Source organism: Manihot esculenta, chromosome 17 (assembly GCF_001659605.2).
Source record: "Manihot esculenta cultivar AM560-2 chromosome 17, M.esculenta_v8, whole genome shotgun sequence".
Lineage (NCBI taxonomy): Eukaryota > Viridiplantae > Streptophyta > Magnoliopsida > Malpighiales > Euphorbiaceae > Manihot > Manihot esculenta.
In genome coordinates this window covers 34,455,714-34,467,122 of record NC_035177.2, presented here as the reverse complement: position 1 = coordinate 34,467,122, position 11,409 = coordinate 34,455,714, and the positions used below count along the sequence as shown (strand labels likewise).

The following is an 11,409-nucleotide window of genomic DNA, read 5'->3' as shown; positions in this document are numbered from 1 at the left end:
ATTAAACTTTCATCATAAACTTAAGAGTAAAATTGAATATTAAGCTTTTTAATTTTTAAAAACGTAATTTTTTTTTAAAAAATTTTGTGATGCTGCTGTGCTGAATTTCTTTTTTTTTTTTTTCTTGATGTTTAGGTTAAATTAAAATTTATAAGATAATTTAGATAAAAATTAAAAATTAATTAGATTAAATTTTCCTCATAAACTTTAGAGTAAAATTGAATATTAAGCTTTTTAATTTTTAAACACAATTTTTTTTAAAAAATTTTGTGATGCTGCTGTGCTGAATTTTTTTTTTTTCTTGATGTTTAGGTTAAATTAAAATTTATAAGATAATTTAGATAAAAATTAAAAATTAATTAGATTAAACTTTCCTTATAAACTTTAGAGTAAAATTGAATATTAAGCTTTTTAATTTTTAAATTTGGTGATGCTGCGGTGCTCAATTTTTTTTTTTTTTTGATGTTTAGGTTAAATTAAACATCAAGAAATTGTACCAACAACCGAACTTGATGATCCCACAATGTTATTTGATTCAAGTAGTATGGTTGAGGTGGATGTTAATGAATTGCAACAAGTGCAACAACCACTTGAAGTGGTGGAAGATGAAGATGAGGATGTAGAGGAAGAGAAAGAGGGAGAGGATGAGGAAGAGGAAGAAGACACTGAAGAGTCAGATGACGATTTAGAAGTTGATGGTATTGATAGTGATGATGATGTCAACTTAGAAGATGATTCTGAATGATACATTGTAAAATATATCATATTTTTATATATATTCATAGACTTAATATTTGATTATTATTTTTTCTATTGTTTATCTTTATTGTTAATTAAAACTAATGGACAATTATTTTTTCAGATGCCTCGAAGAGCAGTATCATCTAGAGGTAGAGGACATAGCTAGCAGCTCTCTATGAATGAAACAGATAATACAACTGCAGATTGTACTTCTCTATCAGATGATTCAATAAATTCATAGATTAGTTTTTAGTTTTATGAACATTGTTAAGTATTATTGATTTATTTTAAATTTTATGACGATTGTTAAGTATTATGAATTTATTTTAAATTTTATGAACATTGTTAAATATTATGGATTTATTTTATATATTCTGAATATTGTTAAGTATTATGAACATTACTTATAATTATTATGAATGATATTTGATTTATATTCAATATGATTCTTAATTATAAATTATTTGATTATACAGGGAATATCTAAATAAAAACAGGGAATTATTTTTTGTGATTGAATTTTAACATATTAACGACGGATTAGCGACGAATTAGCAACGGATTTGTGAGAAAAAATTTTTAAAATGTGTTAATAGTTCCGACGGATTTTCGACGGAAAATTTTCGTCGCTAATTATTTCCGACGGATTAGCGACGAAATGTTCATCGGATGAATTGGAATTTCCGACGAATTTAGCGACAAACGTTTTTCGTCGCTAAATTTTTCCGACTGAATTTTCCATTGGAAAACCCGTCGTAAATTTTTCCGACGGAGTTTAGATCCATCGGAAATCCGTCGCTAATATTTCCGACGGAATTGTAATCCGTCGGAAAAAATTAGCGACATGACTTTAAGCGACGGACTTGAGTCCGTCGCAAATCCATCGCTGAAAGTTTCAGCGACGATTTTTTACTTTCAGCGACGGAAAAGTCCGTCACTGATACCCTGTTTTTTTGTAGTGTTCTATGGGCTTACTTTGCTTCAACAAGAGAAAAAAAAACTGTATTTTATCCCCTAGGTCCTATCATTCCTCCTCGATAATGATTACTTCAGACAGAAGACAAACCAGACCCATCTACTTCAGCTCCTCCAGAACCTAATGACAATGCTAAGCTAGCCAAAATTGAAGCCAAATTACAACATATTGATGCTATATTAGACTTGCTACTCTCCCAGTTGGGGTTGACTACACCCCCGTCACCACCAGCCTGAAGATTCTGTACCAACTTACTCCTTAGGGAAATTCTCTATACTCTTTATTTTATTTTTATATAAACTTTGTGACGTTGAGTTTTCCTCATTGACTGTGTTTTGTTCCATACTGAGGACAATATCAGGAGTAAGTATGGGAGGAGTACTGAAAATAGAAGTATTTTCTTTGTAATTGTCGTGATGGTTGTAAATATTCTTTTGTTGATGTTTCTGTTGCTTTGACTGTATTCTTGCACATTTTTAAAAAATTTTGCTGTCAAATGTGACAGGCTTGCCCAAGCCTATCTATTTCTCAGGCTTGCACTTGTTGATTTTTTTTTCTGATTTTCAGTTCCCATGTTTTATAAAAAAAAAAAGGAAAAAATGTCTTTACTTTCTATGAAAAATACGAGATGCCCATATCAAAGAATTTTATGTTTTTCTAACTTAAATAGAATAAGTTTATTCTTGTTTATTTTTTTAGTCTTACTTTTAAGGCTCATTTTGAAATACATGAAATATGATCCTTGTAAAATAATTGGATAATAAATACATGCTCTTCTTAAATTGTTTGTTGCCCCTTGATAGAGTGATACTGAGAAATTATCTAGACCTTCTTTTTATACTAAAATATTCAAGGGTATTATACAAAAAAAAATTAAAAAGACAAAAAAAAATAAAAAAGACAAAGAAAAAGAAGAAAATAGAAAAAGAAAATAAAAAGAAAGAAAAATCATTACACTCTTGTAACCCACTCCTCTAGTCATTTGGTTATTTGGTTAGTGAGGTACTTGACAACCCCTTAAGGTGATTCTGCATAGAAAGATCGGTGTTTGGAAGAGTATCACCTCTTTTGAGCCATTTAAACACTTGCCCCATGCCTTTAGTTAGGTGACCATGAGTGGAGCTACTAGCCACCTGAGCTAAAAAACTTAAGGCAAGTGGCTCAGTAACCATTTATTTCACGTTTACTTCATCAGTTTCAGACAAGATATAGTAGAAAGTATAATAAAACCCACCAAAATCTTTCAATTTTAATGGTCTAGTCAACTTTTTTAGAGTCTATTCTCTTGAAGGGGTAGTTTAATTTCAAAAGATAACATTTTAATATTCTGTGTCCTTAAAATTGGATTGAGGGTCTACTTTATGTTTTAAGAAATATGTTTTAAAAGTGAGACTTGTAGTGAACTTTGATGAAGTTAAATTTATTTCTTCTAGTATTTTATTATATGATGATTTGCTTCTTTGCTTTGGACAAATTAAATTTCAATTGGTTGAAGATAGGCCTGTGTTTTTTTGGAAACTTAATTTCTGTACTTGAGGACAAGCAATGTGCAAGTGTGGGGATTCTAATGAGTTATCAAACTCACTACTTTTTTCATGTTAATTTTCATTATTTTGTTATGTTCTTGATGGTAAAAAAAGGATTTTCACTTAGATTTTAATTTTGGATAAATTTGGAGTTAGAAGTATTAAAAAAGAACCAACATAGGTTATTTTAGAGCTATTTTGACCTGAAAGATTTTGCTTTGCCCAAGGCTGTAGTCTAAACTACAAATAAAAGAGATTCAGATTTGACCATTGTACAGAATTTAAATTATTACAAATAGCTGCAAATACGATTAGATTAAGGATTAGGATAACAACGGTAGAATGATTTATGATTTATTTTCTTTCTTTTGAATTTAATATTTTCTTTGTCTTTTGATTAAGGATTGTTTAGAAGTAGGAATGAATCTCTCAATTCATCTTTTCATCTCTTCTCTCTTCATCTCTCTCGATCTCTTCAGCATCTTGAGCTGAACAATTTCTTTTCTCTTTCATATATCTCTATAATTTTGTAATGGTTCTTAGTAGTTAAATTCTTTTATTGATTGAATGTTAATCTAGTTGAGTTTTTTATCAAGTTGTGAGATTTAATTTCATTCTCTTTTTATCTTAAATTTCTATTTTTGTTCTTTTTCTATTTTTGAGGAACAACACCTCCATTATTATCTTTTTAAGTGTTCAAGAGGTTTATTGAATATCCTAACTAGACAGCATATTGTTAATTAATTTAAGTAAATACGTAATTATTTAATTGGGTTAATACAAGTAATAAGTTTAGGTTCTTCTTTTTTTAATGAAATTAATTAATTAAATTTACATTATTATTGGGGTTGTTAATTAATTAGAAATTAATTTACTACTTTATAAATTAATTTATTATTAAAAAAGAATTGATGAGATTCGCTTGTTTGAACATTATAACCAAATAATAGAAAATTAAGTGAATTATTTTTAAAATCAATGATCAACTTATAAAACTCTTAACTTGAATTATTTTCAGTTGAGTTTTTATTATTAATTAATTATTTTTTTAATTATTGCATCACACTTATTTTCTTCTCGATTAAGTTTTTTTAAATTAAAAATTTTTAATTGAAATTTCTTTTTCTTCTCTTTTTGTTTTAATTTTTTTTTCTTTTTTCTCATTTGATATTTAAAATAAGTAAATTTAAGGGCGTCTATAAGATCGATACTCATTCAGTCTGTCTATAGAATTATTAAATTGAAAAAAGGAGAATCAATTATATTTGACGATTTCGATGCGCGTCAATTTGTTTCCATTTAATTTTACAAATAGAATTACACGCTCGTTTGAAAAGTTATTTATATCTATTTAATTTTATTAATAAATTATACGTTTATTTTTTAATTCGTTTATATCAACTTAATTTTACAAATAGACTACATATTCGTTTGAAAAGTTGTTTGTGTTTTTAATTTTATAAATAGATACATGTCTGTTTGTAAATCTATTTTTATCTATTTAATTTTAATTTTACAAATAAATTACACATACATTTGTAAATATATTTGTATCCATTTAATTTTATAAATGAATTATACATCTGTTTAAAAAATAGTTTGTGTTGATTTAATTTTACAAATAAATTTTATATCTATTTACAAATTTTTTTATATCATTTAATTTTACAAGCAAAATTTTATGTCCATTTGCAAATTTATTTATATTCATTTCATTTTAATCTCATATTACTAAATTACAATAAATGATGAGTTCTCATTCTTTATAAAAAGAGGACCCTTCTCTCTTTAATATTAGTGCATAATTTTTATTATATTATGTGACTTAGAGTTTATGAGAAAATTTAAATATTTTAATTTTCAAATATTTTTATTTAAACTCAATTTTAATTCATGTTTGAGTGCTAACTAGCAATAGAATTTAAATACAAGCTTATCACTAACCAAGCTCGAATCAAATTTGAGTTGATTAAATATTTCCGGAATGAAATTTGAGCTTGTAAATATTTTAATAAATAAGTTTGAATTTTAAAAAAGTTGACTTAATTCAATTACACCCTTAATCATTTTAATCACAAACGAGGTTATTAATAAATTAGCTATGTACATTGCTAATGAATTTACAAATAAATAAATTTTTTGAATTACAAATAAATTTATAAATAGTTTACTCATTTGTATCATAAATAAATTTACAAAAAATTAACAATTTATATTACAAATGAATTTATAAATAAATTATCAGTAAAATTTTATTTATAAATAAAAAAAATATGCAAATAGAAAATACAAACAATATCACAAATGGATATTTTATTTATGAATCTGTTTGTAAATAAATTATTTTTCATTTAAAAAACTTTAAATATAATATTTATATAAACTGATAAAATTTCATCCGTTTTAAACGAAATTTTATAATTATAAATGAATTTATTAATTTATAAATTTAATTTTTTAATATTATATATTTTAAAATATTTTTTTTATTTTTTTTATTCTTCAATTTGCTAAACTCAAAATACAAAGTCATATATGAAAATCTAAACATTGCAAGTCTGCTGAAATTTTTCTATTTAAAAATGTTCAAAATCAATTATATACTATGCCAATAGAAAGTAAAAAAATAATAAATATGTTAGTTTGATATGATAAAAATTTATATTTTTATTATTGAAACAAATATTTTAAAATTTTATAGTTAAAATATATTGAATTTAATAATAAATTTCTATTTAATATATTTATTAATTATTACAATATTTTTCATATAAATATAAAAGTAAAAAGTTAAATTTATCCTGCACTATAAATCAATGATAAAAACATTAAATTTTATTTTTTAATTTAAAAATATTTTTAAATTATTATTAAAATATTAAATATATTTAAATAAAATCAAATAGATTATTTTGAGCGTATTTATATTTTAAAATTTTAATTAGTGATGATTTTATTTCAATTTTTAATAATAATTTAAAATTTTTTTAAAAAATAAAACTTAATATTTTTTATCTTATTATATAATTTATAGATAAATTTAATATTTTTGCGACTTAAATATTATATCGTGTGAACCTACGGGCCGCCCCATGAGAAGCTCAAAGGCTTGTCTTTGTTTACGCCCAAAATCTGCCATCCGATGGAAACGTGAAATTCAACGGTCCTAATTCTATTCAGTTTTCTTCAGGTAAAGTGGACCCTACTAAAGCTAGTCTCCCATGACTCGGTCAGTCGCACGCTCAAGTCTCCTTTTAAGCTGACTCGCGTTTCTTAGAAACCGAACAAAAGCCCCGATCTCCCTTGGAAGCCTCCACCATCCACCATGGCCGATCATATCCACCACCACCACCAGCACCGCCCTCATCGCATCTCCGTCCCTCCACGCGACGCTACCTTTTCCCCCACTTCCTCTACCACCACCACCACTACCTCGTCGTCGAGGCCCTATCCTGCTTATTCGTATATCTCTACAACCCCGACTCCAACTCCATCAAAACATCGCCTTTCTTCTCTTTCCCTTCCCTCGAAATCCTCTTCCTCCGCCAAATCTTCCCTTCCTTTTCTGTTTCTCCTTCTCTTCTCTCTTCGCTCCCTCTACTCTCTCCTCCCTTTCCTTCGATCATCTCCTTCTTTCTCTCTTTTCCCTTTCTCTTTTCTCGTCTCTTTACTCTCCTTTCTTCTTTCTCTCTCTTTCTCTCTCTTCTCTTCTCCCTCCCCTAAAACCCCTTTTCACTTCAGGAATCATAGCCAACCAATTTTCTCACTCTCCTCAATTTCCCAGTCCCAGCACAAGCTTTTACTGTCCAAATCTCTGCTACTTGCCGTGGTTTTCCTCCTCAGATTTCAAGCACTTCGTTATTGTGGAACTGCAGCTATGATTCTCGCTGAATTGTCTGGAAACGTTGCTGCTCGATTCATTGTTGAGGTGAAAAAGCATAATGTTGGTGCTACTCGATATGGGAATTATACTGGTAATAAGTTTTCCGGATTTTTGGCTCTTTTTCTTGGGTTGTATCTGTTGTCAATAAGTTGGGATCGGATTGATTGCTTTCCATTATCAACTTCCTTCATTGTTAGATATGGATTTTCGGTGTTTCCTAGGCAGAATTGCTTTAGGATTTCGCCTATGTTGTTGCCCTTTTTGTCCGGGTTTTTGGGGTGTTATGAACGTGTTTCAGTGAATTGGGGTACAATTAGGCAATTGGGTCCAAAAAGGATTCGCTTGGTTTCATTGTTTTATACAACAATTTTGCTATTTATTCCTGCTGTTGTGAGTTTTTTCTTGTTTGAAGGAGATAAAGCTGGTGTTTCGGTTGGGAATTTTGGTTGGCCATTGGCTAATACTGTGGTTTTTGGAGTGCTGTTGAGTGAGAATTATAGTGAAGACAAGCTAGCGTCTCCTAAAGATTTCCACCGTGAGTTTTTTGTTACGTTTGTTTGCACAATTGTTTTAGAGCTATTCTATTTCCCGGAGCTGTCACTTTGGGGTCTTTTGTTATGTGGGTTGTTACTGTATTTTGGTGTTAGGAAGTTGGATCCTTCTTTTTCGAATTACCTTGAGTTAGGATTGGAATCATCAGAGCCACTTAGTTCTTCAGTTATGAAGCCTATCCGCCACATTTTGAGTGAGAGAAAGTCTCGCAAGATTGCACTTTTCCTTCTGATCAACACTGGTTACATGGTTGTTGAATTTGTTGCTGGGTTCATGAGTAACAGTCTCGGATTGATTTCGGATGCTTGTCACATGTTGTTTGATTGTGCTGCTCTGGCAATTGGTCTATATGCTTCTTATATTTCCCGTTTGCCTGCGAATAGTCAGTTCAACTATGGACGGGGAAGGGTTGAGGTTCTTTCAGGATATGTTAATGCTGTTTTCCTCGTTCTTGTTGGGGCGCTAATTGTTTTGGAGTCATTTGAGAGAATTTTGGATCCACAAGAGATATCAACGAATAGTTTATTAACTGTGTCAATTGGAGGTCTTGTAGTGAATGTAGTTGGTTTGATTTTCTTTCATGAGGAGCATCATCATGCTCATGGTGGATCATGCTCACACTCCCACTCGCATTCTCATTCCCATTCCCACACTCACCACCATTACCAACACTCAAATCATAGTGAAGGTCATGAAAAGCATGACGAATGTATCTCTGTTTCCCATGACTGCCATGACAAGACATTGACTATCTCCTGTGCCCATGGCAAACACCAACGCTGTGACCACCAGGACAGTGGGAGCTCCAATTGCTGTAATGACCATAACCATACTCATGATAACGACTGCAACAATCACGGCCACATTGACCATGACCACCATTATGATGCTCACCATGACCACGATCACCATGATCATGTTCACCATGACCACGATCACCATGATCATGTTCACCATGACCACGATCACCATGATCATGTTCACCATGACCACGATCTCCATGATCATGTTCACCATGACCACAAACACCACGACCACTCTCATGATCATGAACCCCTTGACCATCACCACATCCATGGTAATTTCCCCCATAACCGCACCCAGTCTCACCATTCAGATTCTAAAAGTAATTCTTCTATGAGAAATAGTTGTTCTGAACAGAGAAAACTGATATCTGAGAAAGAGGAATCACAAAAACACCATCATCACCACATTGACCACAACATGGAGGGAATATTTTTGCATGTACTCGCAGACACGATGGGAAGTGTTGGAGTTGTTATTTCTACCCTCCTAATTAAGTATAAAGGATGGCTTGTTGCTGATCCTGCATGCTCAATCTTCATCTCCGTTTTGATTGTATCTTCAGTTATTCCATTACTCAGGAACTCTGCAGAAATTCTGCTCCAAAGAGTTCCTAGGGCTCATGAACAAGATCTGAGAGTCGCCATAAATGATGTTATGAAGATAAAGGGAGTACATGGCATTCAGAACTTGCATGTTTGGAGCTTTACTAACACAGACGTTGTTGGGACTCTCCATCTCCATGTCTCAGCAGAAACTGATAAGGCTTCCATGAAGGCAGAGGTTTCACGCATATTGTACGATGCAGGAATCAAGGATTTGACAATGCAGGTGGAATGCATCAAGTGATTAATGTAGTACCTTTTCGTATTGTTCTCATCTTCCCAAAGAAAACAGCTCATTCTGGAGAACCAAACGTGATCTTAGCTTAAAGTTGCTCTGAACTCGTGGTGCAATTTTGTCAAGGGGTGCAAAATGGAAAGGTGGTCATTGCTCTTATTGGGCTTGGAAGCTTAGAGACTCCTTAAAGAGACGGGTTTTGTCAAGCAGTAACGAGTCTTCATGCTTTGTTGAATCTAAGATGAGTTTTGATCTTTCAAGGGTAATGAATTTGGGAGAGGATCATTCAGCCAACATTCACCAGTGATCTATTATTAGGCTAATTTAACTGTGCAGACATGTAAAGGGTCCTGATGTTTGGACATGTGACTTACTATACTTGCATTCTTGTCAGGTTTTATGATGTTGTTTAAGTTCAATTTATAATCTTGAGAACGGTATTTATTCGCTTAAACCACGTGTAATAAGGAGTGAAACTCTTTTCTTTCTTTTGTTATCTTGCATGTGTGTGTATTGAGCAGATAGCAAGGGCTGCAGCTGTTTCAACTGAGTAACCTAAATCCTCGCTCCTGCTTCCATTTTTGCCAAATGAAGTCGAGTAATTACAGAATCTACAGCAGTAATGCTGCCATTGTTCAACAATAGCTCCTGCTGTCCTACACACCTCCGTCATTGTCAACATCTTTGTAACCACTCCCTATTTGATAATTTCATATTCTGGTAAAGAAACCCTTTGAAGGATTTTCGGCTATGGTATGTAGCCCTTCTTATTTTTTATTTTCATTTCCCCCCCATGAATGAATACACAGAAGGCTTTTCTTTCTTTGTTTGTTTTCTCTTTTCTTTTTCCTTTTTCTTTCTTTCTTTTATATTTTAGGTTTGGATTGTGATTACTCTTTAGGAAATTTACAAATTTAGTCCTTAGATTTTGGTAAGATTTTCAAATGGGTCTCCTAGTTTTGAAAACTGGACTTTTTAATCTTTGAGTTATGCTTCTGTCAAAATTTCTTTCAAAATTTAAAGTTTTTCCATCGATAAAAATTTTTTACTGTCTCACTTCTGTCAAAATTTAAAATCTTTCCATCGATCAAAATTTATATTTTTGTGAGAGAAACCCTAATTCTTATATATAATTTATAAACAATTTATTTTAGCTTTATGAATTATGTTTGAATTTTATATTTATTTGAGTTATTTTAATTATTAATTGCATATTCTTTATTGATAAATTTTAAATTAATATCTTATGTTGATTACGATTAAATTGAAATGAATTTATTTGTTATCTTTAAAGAGTTTTTAGGATTAATTTATACATTTAATTTTAGAAAAAAGAAAAGATGAGAGGAAGATGAATCACGTGCTTGTGTCTAGATTCATTCAAACTGATGGCACCAACAATTTAGTTCAAAGCAAATGAATTCAAAACTTTGAATCTCCATATTGTAATATGAACATCCGATCAAAGTGATTCAATTGACTATATACTCATGATAGAGAGCTTTCAAATGGAATCAATCACATCTAATTTTGTGGCATTTTGCGGCGTCGTGAAACGAAAAAAATGCTCTCTAAATACTTTTTCAACTAATTTAATAATTACCTGAATGATTTGAGACTATTATTAAATTTCTACTTCAATTTAATATCAATTTCATAATTTTTTAATAGCAAAAAACTTTCTAGTTAAAGTCAAAGAAGTAAGGTTATGACGGTGATATATTTGAAATTGAAAATTATTTAATAACAGAAAATAAAAAAAGGACATCTCTCTAAAAAGTGAAGTATCTTTATTAAAGAAATGGTAGTTTAGACTTTGCATATACACTGACGGAAGTTGAAAAGTCTTCCCTGTTTGGGAGCGTTTAGCTTGTCTTCTGTGATAAGGTTTCCTTTGATTTGTTATTTTCCTTTGAATTTCTTCATGGCAACTAATGAGGATGCGGTGTCAGTGGAGATGGCAGATTTATCTGTTGACGGTGAGGCGAATGATGATGACGGCCTGATTTTTGGGGTTGATGATGGTGTAGTCGGCCAGGACGATCCCTCATTGTGTCTGGTGGGGCGTTTTCTAACTAATCGACCTA

The 11,409-nt window shown here is 30.9% G+C and overlaps 1 protein-coding gene across 1 annotated transcript; it reads left to right on the top strand.

Moving 5' to 3' along the window:
- Positions 1-6,508: 6,508 nt before the first annotated feature.
- On the top strand, positions 6,509-9,810 carry LOC110607429 (probable zinc transporter protein DDB_G0291141). Its single transcript, XM_021746529.2, has one exon. It carries the CDS (start codon positions 6,569-6,571, stop codon positions 9,329-9,331), a length of 2,763 nt encoding a protein of 920 aa, XP_021602221.1. The 5' UTR covers positions 6,509-6,568; the 3' UTR covers positions 9,332-9,810.
- Positions 9,811-11,409: the final 1,599 nt, after the last annotated feature.

What these genes read in the sequence shown, in the direction of transcription:
- LOC110607429 (XM_021746529.2), top strand. Translation starts at nt 6,569, where the DNA reads ATGGCCGATCATATCCACCACCACCACCAGCACCGCCCTCATCGCATC.